This window comes from Vidua macroura, chromosome 1 (assembly GCF_024509145.1).
Source record: "Vidua macroura isolate BioBank_ID:100142 chromosome 1, ASM2450914v1, whole genome shotgun sequence".
NCBI classification, from domain to species: Eukaryota; Metazoa; Chordata; class Aves; order Passeriformes; family Viduidae; genus Vidua; species Vidua macroura.
This window is the reverse complement of record NC_071571.1, coordinates 92,266,641-92,286,174: the sequence shown is the minus strand read 5'-3', so window position 1 is coordinate 92,286,174 and position 19,534 is coordinate 92,266,641. Positions and strand designations below refer to the sequence as shown.

General features: G+C 39.2%; 1 protein-coding gene across 1 annotated transcript in view; it reads right to left on the bottom strand.

Annotated features, from left to right (window-relative positions):
• Positions 1-3,298: 3,298 nt before the first annotated feature.
• The window catches only part of GALNT12 (polypeptide N-acetylgalactosaminyltransferase 12), a 46,802-nt gene continuing 30,566 nt past the window's right edge, over positions 3,299-19,534 (bottom strand). Inside the window, exons 8-10 of the mRNA XM_053977962.1 lie at positions 13,733-13,846; positions 7,384-7,539; positions 3,299-5,035 (exon numbers count right to left, since the gene is read on the bottom strand). Of these exons, the coding sequence (XP_053833937.1) occupies positions 4,898-5,035; positions 7,384-7,539; positions 13,733-13,846 (408 nt within the window). The 3' untranslated portion in view covers positions 3,299-4,897. The remainder of the gene's footprint in view (positions 5,036-7,383; positions 7,540-13,732; positions 13,847-19,534) is intronic.

Genomic DNA, 19,534 nt, shown 5'->3' with positions numbered 1-19,534 from the left:
GACAGTTTCTCCACCTTTTGTAAAAAACAACAAAAAACCCCCAGCAAAAACAAATAAAAACAAAAACAAAAAAAAAACCCAAGCACCCCCCACTTCCCCCACAAAAACAGGGGATGCATTGCAAGAAAATAATGTAATTAAAAATTGTAGTGTAATAGACACACTGAGGACAACTTTTGATTCCACCAAAGCCTTTATTTCTGGCACCTAAGTATTTAATTTGCAATCTGATAGAAAGTTTCACGTTCTCCACATATGTTTTCAACATGATTCTCTGCTAGTTATATTTTGTAAAGTCTGCTTCTTTCCAATTCTCAGCACTGAGAAATTTCTTCTTTCTTAGGTACTATGCTGTGTTTATGAATAACAGATACCCAGGTAACAGCTCATTTTAAAGAAAAGGAGGCCTAAAGGAGTTGCACCAAACTGCTTGTTAAATATTGTGTCAGACACAGGCACTGGCCCAGCTGCCTTTTTTTTTTTTCCCTTAGAAATCCCCAGAATGTTTTGCTACCATCAAACTGGTAAAGTGAATTCCCTAGGATGAAATCCTCTGAAGAAGCACACATCCTTTTTCTTTATCTGTTAGGCAAAAAGGCATTATATTCGCATTTGGTGGGCCACATCAGACACCCTCTGTTTATTCCTTGTTGGCTAAAATATCAGTTCACAAGAACTGTAAAACCTGTTCTCTTAACTCGAAAATCAAATGTCACTTTCTTCCTGGCATGTTACCCAGTCATTTCTGTGCTTCCATCATGTGAATCCTTCAACCATTTTTCTGTAAAAACACTGTCAAGTGTCTTTCTGCTAATGATCACTTCCAATTTCTCAGTTATTACTAAGTCTTCTCACAGCCTATGCACAATTAACAAATTTTTTCTTTATATATTTATATTTGCTCATCACAGAGTACCTAATTAATTAATTTCACATTTAAGCATCTGTACTAGTACGACTCCCTCAACCATTTCTTCTTCAGTTGCAAGTTAAGTATCTTCAGACCATAGATAAAGTCAAGAAACTCAGAAAACCGATTTTCCATTAACACCAATAAATAAGTTGCATCTGCTGCAAGTCTTCTCCTACTCTGGGAGATGGTTTGATGCTACACAAAATATGTCATGTAGCCCCTTAAGCCAGCAAGTCACTTCCTGTATGTATTTTCCTGTATATTCATCTTCTTAATACTTTTGGAGAGGTCACTGAGAAGGTCCTGCCCTGTTTTTGTCTCCAGCCACCTTTGCATCCTGGAGCCATGCAATTCCTGTCAGTGCCTACTGGGACTGGTCTAATTAGGCTTTGTCTAGTCATAAAAATATCAGTGAATAGTGGAATTTAAAAAAAAATGAAAACTGTTAATCTAGGCATAGTAATTTTAGTACTGCATGTACAGGCATAATGTTTTCCCCTGTAAATGAGAAATGTAAGAATACTGCAGTACTGTAATTCAAACCTGGCTATTGCTGTTGCACCTCAACAGAACAGGGGGAGCTCCCTTATCCATCTTTTCCCTCCCTCTCAAGGGCTTTCCCACCTACCTCAGCTAACTTCCTAGCCCAAAGTTCCATATTTGTTACAAGAGCACACAGCATTCTCAAACACCGCCAAAAACCTGCACAGCTGCAAGAGTATACACACAACTGCATGATCCTAACCCTACAGCCTCTCCAGACAACTTGATTGCTGTCTTTATTTTGGGATATCAGGACACAGCTCAACTAACTTCAAGTTAATCTCCAAATCTAAAGGCCTTAAGAGAGGCAAATGAAGTTAAAAGAGCATCAGATTTTAAATTACTAACCAAGCATTATCACTGTGTAAGTGCCCATGTTTTTATAAATAGGAAATAGGAGCACAATCTCAGCAGTCTTGGTGTTATCAACCAACATGAATTTCCCCTTGCAGTGCATCTTACCACTTCCTATAAATATATCAAAAATTGAACACAGTTTTGAGTCTCTGTTTTCAGCAGAGCCAGCAAGAAATACTATTTCCAATTCATGTTGACTGATGCATGTACGATGATGATTGTTGTTCCCAGGTATTTGTGCAAGCTCCAGTAATCCCCCAACATAATGGTTCAGACAAGGCCACATATACAGAGGTTTTAGTGGTTTATTTCTTAGAAGGAAGGTTCATGTACTGTCTTCTGTTGAAGTGAAAATCCAGTAAGTTTTAGCCCATGTTGAAGACACATAATTTTTAAATGAAAGTAAATTGGTGAGTGAATAAATTAAAAAAAAAGTCAAAATCATTACCTGATAATTTCAAATAAATATGATAATTAGGTACCTGACTGTAGTCTGGATGGCTTTCTAAAAAAAAAAAAAAAATTACAGGCATAGAAAGACTAAGAAATAAGCATTAATTTGTGACTGAAATCCTCCAATTTTTCCATTTCTATAAAACATCCAGCCCCATCTCTGCTCAGGAGAAGTCCAAAGCTCACAGTCCATTCCTCAGCAGGTAACCCTGACCTCCTGCAAAAGGAAGTCTGGAAATGTTAAAGGAGGTCTGAAGATGTGCTTCATGACTCAGATGCTTGATGGAGTCCTTCACCCTCCAAACCTGAAGCCAGGCATTAATACTACTCCAGTGAGATGAGAAGAAGAAAAGGCTATCAAGGAATAAAAAATTGTAAGCAGAGGGACTAAAAGGCCAACACAGAGGGAGAAAGCTGGTGGCATTGCTAATGTTTGGTGTTTGCTTTTGAACTCAAGTGTGTTTGTCTAGCAAATATGCAAGCCAGGCTGGCAGGTTTGCTGGCATACATGAAAACATCTTAGTTGCAGGAAGCCAAAAACATCAATACTTCCCTCTAAACAAGGGCAAAGTGAAAAGATGTATAGAAAATAATTTCCACTTACTAAGTTTCACTTGCATACCACCATCATCTGATGATGAAACCTTGAAATCCCAAGACTAAGAAAACCTAACTGAGAATGGAGGACACTGAGAGCTTTGGCTGCGATTCTAGTAGCTGGGCTTTTATCAGCTACTAACATTGTTCAATCAGCGGTCAAGAACACAAAGCAGAAATTAATAGAAAATCCTTGCTGTTCTCTCATGCAGCCACTCACTTTTGATTTGTGGCTCCACAAAGTATAAACCATTGCTGCTACCAGGTGAACAGAAGCATTACTGAGTTCAGGAAACAGAACTTGAGACACCATAAAATAAAGCTGTCTTCTCCCAAGTGCTGTAGGGATCTGGGCCTAAGAGATCAGCAAAATTATTAAATGAAAACCACTGACCACAAGAAAAAAAAATAGTTGATAAGACATTTCCCATTCTACTGAATCACAAAATATTTTATTAATTCTAACATCAGTTTCATCAGTCCAGCCCACAGAGACAAAACTTCAAAGGTGCTCACAAAAACGTTCTATCTACATGGGTAAGAAAGATCTTGTAAGAACTATACACATATCTCCTACAGGCAGAAACCCTCCCCCTACACCCCAATCATATAAATAGGTATGCCAAAATGGCATGAGCTTAGGGGGATTCAAAGGCAAGGCTGTACGTTTTTTATAGAAAACATGAACAAAAGCAAATAACAAAACACACACCAAACTAATCAAAACAGATGCCCAGACTTCTGGGGGGAAAAGGTTGACATTTTCATCCTTCTACACATAAGCATTCCTTCATCTGACAGGGAAAGAAACTCTTACGAGCTGAAACCCTTCCAATCAACATGGTGATGCTGATGGTCAGTGGCCATGTACATTGCTATACACACAGTCCTCGGCTGATTGGGCAAGGCAGATCCCACACTCCAGGGCACAAACCATCCTGTACTGCTGCAGGTTACACCCCCTATTTTCAACAGGACCACATGCAGGTGGTCATCTAAAAGGAGCTCCCAGAAAAAAATGCAAGTTATACTCCAAAGACAATAATTTTTCTATTAGTATTAGCTGAATTTCACAGAAATCAGTTGCAAAACCATTTTTAAGATATAATAGTTTTTTCATGAATCATTTAAATACTTAAATTTTAAGACTCATTTTCTCTAATTGTAATTTTGAAATTTTTACAAAAGAATTATTGGTAGGTCTTATGTTGAAAGTTTTATGCACATTGAAAATCCACATAAAGTTGGTTTTGCATTCTAAGACACAGCCACATAGCTGGGCCCATATGAATCTAAATAGCTTTTCCCAAAGCATCACCTTTAATATTGTTGCCTTGTGCCTTTAAGAAAGATGAGAAAAATCCCCATTTTACTCCCAAACCAATCTTAAGCATGATTAGAAACTTGTCAAGTGCCATGAACATCTAAAATTGTCAGACCATTTAAGGTATACTATTGTCAAGCATGTGCAATTTGTATGCATCTAGATTGCTATTTGTGCAAAAACATGCAGACATACTCTGCCTTTATGTGTAAATCCACACTGTCTTCAGTGAGGGCTTTGTGGTAGTCACTTAGGGCAGAATATGGCCTACATTTACCTTCTTAGTATTTAAAAGACAAGAATAATTTTTAACTACTATCTGTTAAAAGACCCAACTGCAGAATGTTTTAGTAGAAAAATAAACATTTTAAGTTATTGGCAGATTAACATTAGTGCAATTTTTTTGACTGCCTTACTTCCACGCAGTAGATTAAAAAAATGTCACTTGCAAAAAAAACCTAAGACTCTTCAGAAGCAGTTGTGTAGCTGCTAAATAAAAAGGAGCAGATTCTGTGGCACTTTATGAAGCTCTCAATACTTAGTGCCTTCTAAAGCTCCAGGAAACGAGATCCAAGGCTTGTCAACTAATTACAGTTCTTTCCATACAAAAATATATCACTTATGAGATTTTCAAAAGGCTGACTAACTGCTGACTGGAAAGAGCACTTTTTTTTTTTTTGTATTCAGCTATATCCTAGACAACATCTGGATCAACTTCTTTCTTTGAAGAACCATTTTTGGTAGTCCGAGTTGCTACAAGGCCGTAACAACGGTGCTGGGTTCCCACTGTAAGCGTTTGCCTCAGCTTGTATGCACTTCTGGGTTTGTGGGTGAAACAAGGTACCATCCTACAAAAGACAGAAATTAATTAGCTTTTCAGGTCTCAAAAATTGCAGACATATCATTGTGTTTTAAAGTAACAGAAAACATTCGCAACAAATCTCACATATCCTTCCAATGGGGTTGTGCAGTAAAGCCAAATTTGAGGATGTCTGAAACTTTATCAAAAGATCCTGCTTTTAAACTTACATAAACTGACATCAGCATTGCTTAGAGTGACTCATGAAGTGGCATCTCAGCCTGTTAAGGATGTGCTAACATTTGCTTTCATTGCCTTTTGTTACTGGACCAGAATATGGCAGAAAATAACTAAGCCAGGCACAAGCATCACCCAAATGTATCAATTTATTGCATATCTTGTACGTAAAAGGTAACTATTGTTCATTAAGCATAAATGTTGGAAATATTTTAGCAAAAAATTCTCCTGTCTCTTCTTATTTTTGGTGGAAAAAGCAAAAATATCTAAGTGTGCCCCTTGCCTGCTGATTTGTGTGGAGTTCACTTGCTTTGCTGAAAGGCAGTACAGCTGCCTCAGAGGTGTAAGGTCTGACAGACCTCCACAGTCAAATTCCCTAAAGAACACATTTTGAGACCTCAGGCCTTTTTTTAATGTTTATCTCCAGTTCAAGTCTCTTGTTCCAATCCAGGAGCACTGTCAGCTAGGACAGTGAGCTGCAAAACGGCAGCGTAGCCAGACGTGGACGTCTGCCCTGCTCTGAGGCCATCCCCTTGGCCTGGGTGACACTCCCACATGCAAGCATTCTCAAGGCTGCTGGCAACTTTGAGAGCAAAATGGCAATGCCTTGTTTCTGTCCATAGCCCTGACTCCTGTGGAAGTCTGCTCCTTCCCTCATCAGGAATGTTGCACTTAATTGCATCCTGAGCTGCAGCTCCTGATGCCCAGCAGCGTGTGCTTGTTACAGACTTGCTGACAGATTCAGCTGCAGAATTACTTTCTTGCTTCCATCACAATAATTCAAATTTTAGAGTGGATTAATCAGTATCCATCTCACTCATTTTTGACTCTGTTCGCAAGAACTCAATTTTTGCCAAGCTGCTGGGAAAGCTGCTCAAATCTTTGCTTATGCTCCATCCATAAGGACAGCTGTCTGACACTACTATGCACAAAGCAAAAGAAATGAGATGCTGACACCTCACCCATCACTCGCCTTGAAAGGTGGAGACCAGTGGTTTTGATTTAGTGCAGCAGCAGAAAAGGAATTGGAGCAGAGCAGTACATTCAAATCATACACAGGCACAAAGTGATCATGAGAAAGAACATTTAAGTAATTCCTGAAGTCTCAGATGCTAAAATTAATGGTTAGGAATACAGTGGAAACAGATGTATTCCATAACTTTTTAATTTTTTTTCATTTTCTCAATTTGAAAATTTCAGGTTTCTCGATTACTTCTTGAAGTGACTGAAGATCCTTCAATATATGTCATCTTAGGGATTAATGTTTATGACTGAGCAGTTTTGTTAAAAGACGATATTAAAAATGAAACATCATTTATAAAGTCAACCTTTTAAACATTTTTATTTAGTAATATGACTGTGAGAGCTTCAGTCTGGACTAGATTTAGGGAATGGATAATAACTTCCATCTTATTTTTTTAGAGTTTACCCTGCTACCTATCACTGGTGGTAGTATCGAAGTGTGACATTTGTCAGCCATGGAGCCTGTAGAGATTAGATGCATTATGCAGACACATTATGTAAATATACCATTTTGATATATTATGTGACCTTTTCCCTTAGCCAAATAACAACACTCCAGAACCTGACCAAGGCCATCATTTTTTATCCAGCTTATTTTCTCTCAGGCATCCAGGAGCTTCTTTACAGATTCAAAACTACTAAACACAAGCTTTTCTAATATCATGTAGAGGCAGCTGCTTAAAAGCAGGAAAGAGCAGAAAGTAATGGTGGTGTGTGAAGTATTGGGGATATATGGTAATATAAATACTGGGAAATAAGTCAATGAAAAGAGAGCAGAAGTAGGCCAGCCATATGACTGGCTGGGGAAGGGTTATATTGAAGCACCTCAGTCTCATGAGAAGACAGTAGGGGTGACATGCAAGAGAGAATGTTCCCAACCTCCTTGATGTTAACAAGGGTGCTTTCCTTCCTCTCATCTTCTTGTTCTTTATGACTGGAATACTCTTTGCCTGCTACCCTGTTTCTGTGTTCAGATATTAGAAGCCAAGACAGCCTATTTATCCCAGAGACCTGTGCTAGCGTTGTGGCCTGCACGATGTGTATGCAGTAAGACAAAAATTTTAAAAATTCAGCAATTCTCCTTCAACCCACTCCCAAAAAACACAAACAAACCCAAACCCAAGCAGGCACTCTTACCTCTCTGAAAATAAACTTCTGGTTTTCAGGAACACTGTGGGCATTTTCTTGACACAAGTACATTGTCAAGTAGTCAGTCCCTGAATCGACTGCTGCGCAGACTTCTGGCTGTCGTGTGTTGTAACGAATTTCATTATGGGATGTGTACTCGAAAAACTACAAACCCAAGAGAAGAAACAAAGGGCAGCAGTCATTTCATTTGTACACAGAGAGTATTTATAAAGAAGCATATACTAAGAGACTATAATCAGTCTCACAAATAAAAGTTGCTGCTGTGAAGGGAAATTCTGCCAGAAATATTCAAGGGTCCTTAACTTCTACTGCTTATTATTTTACAGAAAATCAATCTCATCACAGCATTGCTTTACTCTTGTAGCACTTAAATGTCCTGGAAAACAGGCATTCTAGCGTTAAAGAATTTATGAAATTCAACTGCAATATTTAAGTTTCACATTCTAGGCCCCTCTGGCCTAGAATGTGAAACTTAAGTTTCTGGCCTGACATTGTGCCTTAATTCAGTCATCACAAAGTAATATTACTTTTAGCTAAGGAGTTCCTCACTGCATAGTTCAAATGCAGTTTGGTCCAGTTATAATGGTCATTTCCAGTACTAAGGATGCATAGTGATAAGCATTTTGTTCTATAAAGCTGTAACAGTATTTGAAGCAAAATAGGTACAGCTGCTTTTAAAAATGAAAACAATTTCCTTAAAGACAATTGACTGTCTTTGCTTGTTGCATGATATTCTACAGAAGTGTTATAAACATGCTCTGAAACTCCTGGCTTCTGTGGCAGTTATGGTTGAAGTCTTACTTAAAATTTTATACTTATCATGGACATTTGCCAACTTTTCGACTTCATTAAAGAGTGGCAGCGTTGGAGAGTTGTTTGTATTTAGTAAGCTTATAAATAATTTAGATGACTATAGTGCATGGATGTGTGTTTAGATCTGATTTAGATTATACTCAATAAAGTAGAGGAGAGTTTTATAAACATCAGAAAATTGCTTATTACCCATAGAACAGCTGCATTAGCAGAGACCAATAAAAGGATAAGGGAGAGAAAGAATCCTCTTCTGTTTTGTTTCCCCCCTGGAGACTGTAAGGCTTTGTGAAGGGGCCTCTACCAATTCAGAAATGTACATACTAGAACTTACCACAAAAACATCCTTAACAACCACCAGGGCTAATAACCTTGATGAGGAGTTGGAAATGGAGTTTCAGTATAAACAGGACTGTGCTATTACAAAATCTTCAGCCATCCATTTCCAAGTGTAAGAGCTCTGATCTAGACTACACTGATAATAGTTGTTTCATGAAATCTGCCCCTCCTATTATCACAGTCAGGAATTTCTCTGTCAAGGTGGCCATCACAGCCATACACCAACCAAATCTGCCCACTGCATCACCCTGTGGAGCCTCACGGCTTTTTTGCAATGATGTAAGTGACTGACCCCCTCCCACCAGAATTCACCTGTTTGCCACCATTCATTTGTGGTAAGCCACAAAGGGAAATGAGTGTTTGGAGGAAGCAACATCAGGTTTGAAGTCTCCCTGCTGACATAAGACCCCGAAGACCATGATTTTCTCTTGAAACCTATTGCTAAGATCTATTCCTACAATGTAGGTTGCACTACCTTTACATTTGCCTTATGCAAAAAAAAAAATCTGATCATAACAAAAGTAAATTGTGTGAATATTGGTCCTATTATTATGATTTACCCTAACAGGCAGCAGCTACTCCCTGGCCTTTAAGCTTTATTCCCAGATTCAGTATCTGATTAACACATGGAAAACTCACTACTTTGGGCGCCACAGTGAGCTACAGGGACATGCATTTTAATCCTATGGCTTGTGGATAAAGAAAAAGCCTCAGTTCTGCTCAGTTGTGTGTGGAGGGACACTTTTTACAGCTGCCACTTTCACAAAGCCATATTTAGAGCCTTGCTCGTTAGGGGATTTATTAGATATAATAACTCCTTAGCAATTTGTATTATAAGTGAAAGCCTGCAAGCTGCTGACTGTACCAGATGCGTCAAGAATAAATGGAGCAGCCACTAGATCAGAGCACTTCTTACTACTGATATCTTTCCTGAATGGTCTCTCAAGGACTTGTACCAGATTCCGAAGAGCAAGTAAAATGGTTAATTTCTGGATAACTTTAAGGAATGGGGTTATAGTACTAACAACTAAGCACTCCTGCCTTCTTGCCCAATGAACATAATCAGTTCATTACCCTACACTACTTCAAACTGAATAAATACTTCAGGCTTAATCTTTTCCAAGCTCTAGTAATACAGGAAATAAATATCTTCCTCCTCAAAAGGTAAAATGTTTTTTAGTTCTCTTTTCTTGCATTCTGTCAGCAGAAATGAAGCATTTTCAAACTAATCCATGGCCCAATAACTAGTAGCCTTACTGCATTTCTTTTCTTATGAGAATCAGTAGATTCCCTTAAGTGTTATTGGCAAACTTGATGAGGCCTTTTTCCCAGTGTTTCTGGCTTCTGGACAATCAACAGGATATGCCTCAGCTGCATCAGTGTCTCTCTGGTACTAAGGCCAGCAGCAGATTTTGGCTCCCTCACTGGACCCTGAAACACACTCTCATCCTTCTCTGTGCCTGGCTACTGTTGTTCTGCATGCAGGAGAAAGTTTGCTCTTGATGGGTAGAACCAGTAGAGAGGTTACCAGGTCTGATACTCTTTCTTTCTGAAAACCCAAGGGCTTTGCTAACTTCTTTGTTTCCCTCTCACTGTTTATGTCAAATGTATCAGCTCCAAATGGGAATTCTGGGAAGAACTCTGTCAGTCAGTGTGTTCCCATCCTCTTATCACATCAGGTTGATTTCTTGCCATCACACATTAGTGCCCTCTGTACTGCTTCCCAGCCATACCCAGAAGGGCAAAGGGCTTTACTGGTGTTGAGCTTCAAAGCCATTCATTCTCCTCTGTGGGGCAGATACTCCCACAAAACATAAGCAGCCTGAGGTAACAGAGATCAGTAGCCAGTGTTTTGTGTATTTCCTGCCTCTCTTCCACATACACTCAACTCTTAACACTGCAGTATTATCCTCACTTTCCTGTGATAAGCAACATGCTAATTTAAAAAAAACCCTCCAGTTAGTTTTCTTATACTCACACAAAAGGAGTAAAAGAAACCTTTTTAATTAGACCGTGGATTCAAGAAAGAACACCAATAAACTACCAAGAACTTTAGTTTTCTGAGAGTGGTTTTATTCACTGAGACGTAAAAGAGGAGCAGGTGCTGGACCTTACAAATAACCAAGAGCACAGTGCTCTTTCCTCTCGGCACAGTGCACACAGATATTCAGAGGTCACTAAGTGGAGACTTGTTATCAGTGAAAAGAGTTTTGCAGTTGTCCCCTACATAAACAGCCACCTGCCTATGGTGTGGGACAGGAAATGGGAGCAAAGCTTGGAATGAGGGCTTGCTGCTAAAACTCTATATAGGCAATGAGTGGAGTGATGAGAACAAACTCACAGAAAAAAGTCAGGGAGAGTTTGGGATTAGGATGGTGGATTCCCTTCCAAGGGGCCAAAGAGAAGTTAAAGGCTGCCTGCTGTCAGTAAACATCTCTGAGACTCCGTGGTTGTTGATACTAGAGGATGACCAAACCTTGCCGTGATCATTTCACCAGCAGACAGCGATGGATGTAAATGTAGAAGATTTGACTGTTTTGATCCTGACAGTGTCACCTGCCAAAGAATTCATACCACAAGGAACAGCCTGCTACCTTTTCAGACTGACTGTCAAGAAGGTGTTGGGATGGGAAAAAAATGGAGAGAAATGTCCTGCTGGTAGGTTTCACAGCTATTTGTGAGCCAGAAAAGGGAGCTGCAAGTCCAGCAGCCCCAACTTCATTTCCCACCTCACTTGTGTTTCTACATCTTGTTTTATTTTAGTCTTCCTGTTCCCCCACCCACAACTCTTCCTGCTGTTCACTTGTTCTCTTGCAACTACCTATCACCCTACTCATGCTCCCCTTTGCCAGCTGGTAGCTCAGTTCCCACATTCAGTAACCCTGCCCCTTTCCCTTAAAATGTTCTCCAATAACTCTGCTTGGTTCAGTCCCTGTCCTACTCTTTCCTCTATCACACATGCCCTGCTCATCACCTGTTGCCCAACCTCTGTCGCAAACTACTTTGCCACCTTGGCCCTTTCTCCCTGGCTCCTGCCAGCCCTCCCATGCCTTTTGCCCATTTCACTAATCTTGTTTTACCCATTTCCTGTGTTTGGCCTTCCCTCCTCAGCCTCTGCAGTTCTCTCGAGTCATCTCATATTTTCCTTTATTGGTTTATACTGCAGTCAGGTGGTGTCTCCATTTCTCCTTCCTCCTCCTGCTTGGATGCCAGCAGAGGGAGCAGTTTGCACAGTTCCCAGAGTGTCGCTGCTTTCAGCCCAGTGCCTGCTACTGCAGGTACACGGATGCACCGCACCATCAGCAGAGGTGGAAGAGCATTAATACCCAGTGATGTGATATCTTGCAGTAAATTCAGTTAATCTCTTAGTGCTAGCTAAACAAAGGATAACTGTAAAAATGTCATCTCATGACAATTCGTCTCTGAATTGTACATTTGCTTTCACCTTTTATCTTATTTCTTTATTCTTTCTTGGGGGAAGGTATAAAATTTAAGCTAACTCTTTTTGCTCAGAGAAATGAAAAAAAAAATGCAACACCTCTCCTCTCTGTAATCTGCATTACAAGGAAAAAAATAAATCTATAAATACCTTTGTCATGTTAGCATGTAATCCTATATATTAAATATTTCTTAAACTACAAAAGCAATCAATGTTACTTATAAGAAAGTGACTTGACTGGGTTATGTGATTACTAATTTCTTTTCTCTATAGATCTATAGAAGTATTCTTAACTTGGGCAAGAATCTGAACTGAGGGAGTAAAAGGGGTGAGTTGGGGCTCAGCATAATTGGCATATATCTGCCAGTATTGAGATCCTTTCACTTTTATGGTACAAGATTCTTCCCTGCCTTCCTCTGCATCTTGGCCTTAAGGACAGAAATATTACGAAACTTAAGACATAAACCAGACATGAGCTAATAAATAATACTAAATAATAGTTATAATACTTAAGGCAAATAATAAACTTGCTATCAGAAACAAATCTATTTCCTTTTAAGATCTGAGGCACATTGCTTTCTCTTTCCCCTTTCTCATGTAAAGTGCAATTCATATTAGAAGCTTTCTCCTTAATACAGACTTGTTATACACTCCTAGAGCTTTTATGTTTTTTTTTTTAAAGCAAAGTTCAGAACAATAGCAGATACACTGCTTAATTGTAACATCTCTGCTTTCTTTTCAAACTTTGTTTTCCCTTTTTCCAAACAATACTAACTGAATATTTGGATTCATTTCATTAAAAAAGGACCTAAACAGTCAAGCCACCCAAGCTGTCACAGGGTGAGGTCTCACACCTCACAATGTGTACATAAGGTCTCACAAGACCTTTGGTATTTGGCACTGATGAGACCATATCTCAAGTACTGTGCTTAATCTGAGTTAGAAGCCAAAAACCAAGATAGCCAGGCAAGTACATGCCCCATATCAAACATCAAACTTCAATTTTGGAAGATAGTCACTCAACACTATGTAAAAACAGCCATTCTAGCTTAGCACACAGTGCCCCACAACACTTTTACCATGGTATTATGCAGAGAGGCTTATAGGCATCAAAACTAACAATTGCTGCACACAGTTTCAGTCAACATGGAGAAAGAAAACAGCATTTTTAGCTTCAAAAGTTAAAAACAAGACAGCAAGAATGACAGTGTTAAAGAGAACCCCTGCTCTCCTGGAATGTGGAGCCCAAGCAAGGAGGACATTTCTGTAGAAGGCCAGGAGAAGATGTGGTCTAAAACCTTTTGGGTAGTTAGACAAGCACCACGAGGAAGAGACATGATGACAGACTTGGGTGGAACTAGGTGAGGTTTCCAATGTTATTAAGATTAAGGGCTTTAGAGGCATGGACAGACAAAAGCTCAGAGGGGTTTTGGAGATGAGTGAACACTGGCCTGTGAGCACTGTAGCTGCACTGATGTGCTATTAACCCCTGCTAATGACCTCTGTGGAAAGGCATAATAAAGGTATGCATGAGTTCCCCGGGCTGGGTAGACACATCCTCAAAATGAAGAAAATCTGACCTGAAGATACATCAAAATAAAAAGCATTTAGTGCAAGAATCAAAACGTGAACTAAGATCACCTTACTGTGGCAACACATTCTCTCAGCCCTATTGCAATGACTTTACCATACTTCCTTACATTACAACCCTAAGTGTAAGTGAAAATAAAAATAAAACATTATTCTTACCTGATTTTGTCCCATGCCATGGCATGGGTAAAGTATGACCCTCTGTCCAGTTACTTGATGTTCATTTGTAGGGTTATAATCAAAGCAGAAGTTTTCCATTCCTCTATTCTTCAGCTAATCAAAACAAAAGAATATTTTAAAATATTAGTCTAAAATAAGGAACATATTCTGTAGTCACTCTACACCCATCCTGCTGGGCTCTGAGATCCATCCCAAAGCTAGTGCAAAGCAACTGGAATAGATCAAGGGGATGCAATGGTAACATCTCTCAGACTAATATCAAATAAAACTGGACCATCTTGCCTTTGAGCATTGAAGCAGCCAGACACGATGACTTCCCCTAGGAATGACACTGTGTTCCAATATATTTGCAAAGGAAGTGGGTAGAAACTATGAAAAAGTGTGTTGAAACCCAACAAGCCAGCAACTCATGCAGAACAAAAGAGTCTGCCATGCCTTTTTCCCCCAGGATCTACTTGTTCAATTTTCTTATGAAAAGATGACTACATACTTTTCTCAGTTTGTCAAATGGGAAATGTTAGGAGGATTTGTTCTCAAAAGCTCTCCAGTACCCTCTTGAGGCAGAACAAGCAGACAGATTTTAGGATCAGAAATCTTGAAAGTGGGCAAAATATATCTTTGGAAAGAGACACTAGGTGTGACATTAAATGCTTTTTATTCATGTTGCTGATCTCTGACAGAAGAGGTGCATAACTTCTAGATAAAATTTAAAATATTAAGTTAGCTAATTTTAAAAACAACAGGCTGGTTAACAAGCATTTGTATTTAGTATTCAGGAGGCAAAAGTAACTAAAAAAAATTAAACAATCACATAACCACTGATTCCTGGTATTAGCCACATAACCAAATTTGAAAACACACAGAGCACAATAGGTTCTGTAAACAAGAAGCTGAATGCCCCTGTTACTGAGTGTAATTATATCACAGACAAAAAGAATAGGCAGAGTAAATCTCAGAAGAGTTAGTTCAGCAAGGTGTAATTTCACTGCTCTTCTCTAGTCATGATAATCATATCCTGAGTTCTTAATGTGGAAAATGAGTGGACACATAGGGATTGCAGGCGGCTAAAACTAAACAAACAAGACAAACCCTGCAGGGCCTAAACCCACCACAGAGCAAACCACACAAGTTGGAAAATTAAATACTTGTGTTCTACATATGTTTGCTTTGCCAGCTTCTACTTTTAGTGCTACCCAACACCTTCTTTTCACTACTTTGTGCTCACTCTCACATTCGACCACTGCAACTCTTCTTGAGCAGTCAAAAGAAAACATTTTGTTTACTTTCCTAATGGGAGCCAAGAATTACACTTAGAAAAACAGGAAAGAGAAGTGTCTTACACAGACTATTTTTAACACCACCATGGAACTACATAAACCAAATAAGCTTCTCATGTTTCTACATTCTACATCAGGAAATATCAACTTAAAAGTCATAACCACTCAAAATGGTAATTTTATCTCTACAATTGCTATTGTCAGCAGCTGTCTTCAGGACCAAAGTGTCTCCCATTAGTAGGTTTAATAACATATGACTCTGCCTGACTGTCTACTGGCTCCAAGGGCAGCAAAGCCCTTATCCATGGTGCCCTTCCAGGCAACCCAAAGACTTCGCTAGCGCTCTTTGTCATCAGCCCCTGGCACATGCTCAAGTGTGAGCTCCCTTTTGGGAAATTTTAAACAATCTGTTCGAAAATGCCCTGCACCACCAGAACTAGTGTAACTCTCGTATGCATGTTACTCAATGCCCAAATACACACAGCAAAAAGATGTGTAAAAGCTTACTAAACTTAAGCTTCATTTCAGATGGTTTGAAAATGAGGCTGTGCTCCAGGATGTTACCATGTATGTTTTCTCCTTTTTCTCTTTCATGCACAAATGCTTGTGATACATGCCGACATCTTCCTATACGTACATGGTCCATATGGTTCACCTGGTTCTTTTATTTTGTCAGACATTGGTAGATATGCCCACACTTCATCAGGAAGCCCAACAGGTATTCAAGACCTAATTAGTGGGAATAGTATATTCTAAGCTTTTAAATTACCAGATCTGAAATGACACAGAAAAATTTGAAAATCTGACTGCAGCACCATTTATTAAAAAACCCCAAAAAAACCCATATAAACCTACCCTCTGTTCCAAGGCAGAAAAAAAGTATGAGAGAATTTGTGAAATATTTTTCTCTTGTTAAATGAGAATATACAGCTTAAGTATCTTTTATGTGCAAGAGTGCAAGAGCTCTATCAAAACGGTGATCATCCACTCATTTCTGAAGCTATGTTTATTCCCACATCCACCATAAACAAGTCATGCAACAAGAACAAAATTTTCTCTGTGACTTACCTTAGTTCTTTTGCAGAATGCTGCATTAGAGAAACAGAAGCAAGAAAAAATGTTGATCACCTTGCTATTGAAACAAATCGTTCAGCTCTCAAAACAATGTACTCACACAGGACGATTGGCAGTGCTTTTTTACAGCATTTGCCTCCTATTGAAACATTGCTGGTGTCACTGTACATGCCATTTAGTTACCACTGTTTGGAGGCTGAGATAGGTAATAAACACCAGCTACCAAGATATTCACCACAGACCTTAACCCTTACTGCTAGGAGATCTATTGTTTCCTAATATCTGGACACTTGCATATAACTACACAATACAGATGGCATTTTATTAACAATTCTTAGTTTGATAAAGTCCATTGTAAACAAACCATCAATAACAGATTTTTGGCATTACAACTTCATTACTTTAGTTGATAAGTATGGCCAATGGAGCACTGCCAACCTCTCTCTACATCCACAAAATAGATCAGAATCCACTTTATTCTGCTAGTGGCAGTGGTGCTGATCTATTAGTGATATGGACAGATGATACTGTGGGATGCAGTAAGATATGAATTTGCAGCAACCCAAACAGCTTCACTAGTACTGATCAAACATCAGCTTTTACCTCAAAGGTAATCCAAGCAGTCACAGGGAATGATTCTACTGAGTGAATGCTATTTTCATATCACCTGTTAACTTCTTAAGCGCAATGCTGGAAAGGGCATATAACACTGATTACTAAAACCTTCTGAAGGAAGGTGACACACTGCTGTTGGATTCATTGGCTCACCCCAGCAAGCCCAAATCACCCTGGGAAGCTCAAAAACATATAAGCATGTGGTTCAGGCAATGGTGTGTTTGTTCACTACCAAACACTTGAATTTCTTCCACTTCCTTTTAAAAAGCCTCTCCCTAGCTTTCAGAGGCTGTACAGCCAACCAAAGTGGTGCATATTTTCCTGTGATGGCCATAAGGTCTCCAGGTCTAGTCAGTCCTAAACTTGGCTACCAATTCAACCTCAAGTGGCAGCTCTACAAATTGAATTATAACACAGTTTTAGCGGTATACCCTAAAGAAGGGACCCTGATACCTCTGAGAACTTGAAGCACCAGACATATAATAATATCTTTGATTACGCATCTTAAACCACATAGCTCTCTTCTTCTGCAAGCCTGTCCATATATATCATGTGTTCTTCAGATAATTTAAATAATGGTCTCTTTCATGCTGCAGCAAAACAAAATTCTTCATAGTTTTAAAGGCATAGTTTAAAATCTTCCTTCCAATTTTTTTTAAAGATTATACCTAGTCTAAATTAAAAGAAAATTATGACTGAGAACTTGAAAATGAAGATGAGATGGTCTTGGAGGAAAATGGGGAAGGAAGGCGCCAAAAGAAAAATTCAAGTTTTTGATTTCCCAACTGACTCAGTCAGTGACAAATGCCATTACAGATAGAAGACAGAAAGAGAGACCAGATAGAAAGTCACAACACAAGATATCTATCAGCTTCGTTGCTTTACATTCAGCTGAAAGAAATATCAGCTAGAAACTGAGAAGAACAAAGAAAAACTTATGTCAGAACATAGTATGGTCTCACTGCTAAGTGATCAAACTTACAGAAATTAGAGTAAAATCCTGATTTTTGTGTCATCACTGTTTTTTAAAAGCAATCTTGATGTCAAATTTAAAGCCAAATTCACTGACTGACCATAATCTTTATCCCCAGATATGCACCTCAGTGCTAGCCATACTTAATACATGCCTCAGAAGAGAGAAAATCCCTGACTACTCCCTTGCTTTGCAGCTGTACCTTTCCACAGTCACTGGTAACATGAAAAGATCACAGAGCTGCCCAGCTCCTCTATCCTCATCCAGATGCACAATGCAGCGATGTCACCACACTAATACTGAGCACGCCAGCTGGCTCAAAGCTCTGCCTACAGACACCCACACCATCCCTTCCCAGGGCAGTTAGGATTTGTAAGCTGACCGAGTCTCTGCTGTCTAGGTGGGCAATCTGTGCAGAGCTGGGGCTCAAGTCTCGTTACAATTTCACACCTACCTACTAGTAGGTACTCTGCCATAAGTGCATGTTCAAGGATGGCCAAATCAGAGTCTATGCCAGAAAAAGAGACTTCAGTGTGTTACACAAGAGCCTAAAAGGTATTATCAGCCTTTCCAGAAGTGCTGACATCATATTATTTTAACCCACTGAGTGTCTATCAGCTTCACTTCCTCCTGCCTCTCAAAGAAATTATTCAAGTCAGAAGGCTTATGTCCCACAAAGTTCCAAAGCTGCATGAAGCCCAAGGAGAAGCAAGAAGATCTTTATCTCTTTTATAGGTCTCAGGCACTTTGCAGGAATGCAATCATATCTCAAGCAAAAAGGTTCATAATTCAGCATGTTTAAGTAAAGTTTGAGTCAGTTAACTTTTTAGATAACCAAGCATAGTATGGATATTTTTATCTATGTATCAAGAAAAAAAAATGTAGTGTAAGAAGCTGCTTGTCAGTGCACAGCACTGAATGCTGCTCAATAATTCTTTACTCCATTTGAATAACACATGGCTGACTTATAGGTAATCTTAGAAATATTTTCAACTCCAGTATAAAAGTAAGAAGATTTTTAAGGGTGGTAAGAATCTCCATATTCCCTTGTATTCTCTTTGAACAATTAAATAACCTCACACTAAGCTGAGCTGTTATCAAAGCTGACACTTTTACATACAGTATTTCTGTGAACCTGAAAAGCCCTACACAGCTAAGGCGGGAGTAAAGAACACCATCAGTGATTCATTGAAGCTAGCAGATGGGACTCAATATCCACAAATCAGCTGAATCAGTAGGTGTCGTTTCTGTACTCTCAACTTCTCAGAGCACAACCATATTTCCATCACATTTTAAATTCTTCCTCCCCCCCAAAAATGGTGTATTCTCATTATGCTCACAACTAGATGACAGCATTTATGAATTGTTTTTAGAGAAATATATAGAGCACACCTAAATTACACTCTAGATACTTCAAGCAGCTCTGAACAAGTTATTATTTCTAGGTACTGTCAACTCCTTGCCTGAAGATGACAATTAAATCATAAAAGAAACTGCACAAATCCCTTCTCTTCACTATCACTGGCACCAGTTTAACCCTTTCTTTTGGAGGGAGAAGGATGGAGGTGGAAGGAAGGATAAAATTCCTGAAATGCTCCTGGAAGGTAAATCTTATAATACCTTACTGCTTCAACTGTCTCAGACTTTGTCAGGAGCAATCCAGCAGAAAAGAGCAAAAACAGAACCAATGTTGAACCAGGTACTGTTCAAGGTACCGGATAATGGTGCGTAAGACCTTTCATGCCAGTGATCACACAGAGATACCACCTCTCCTGCAAGCTCCAAGACAAATGGAGGAGGGTGGCAATTCTCCCAGAGGCTCCTAAGGGCTTTTCTGACAAC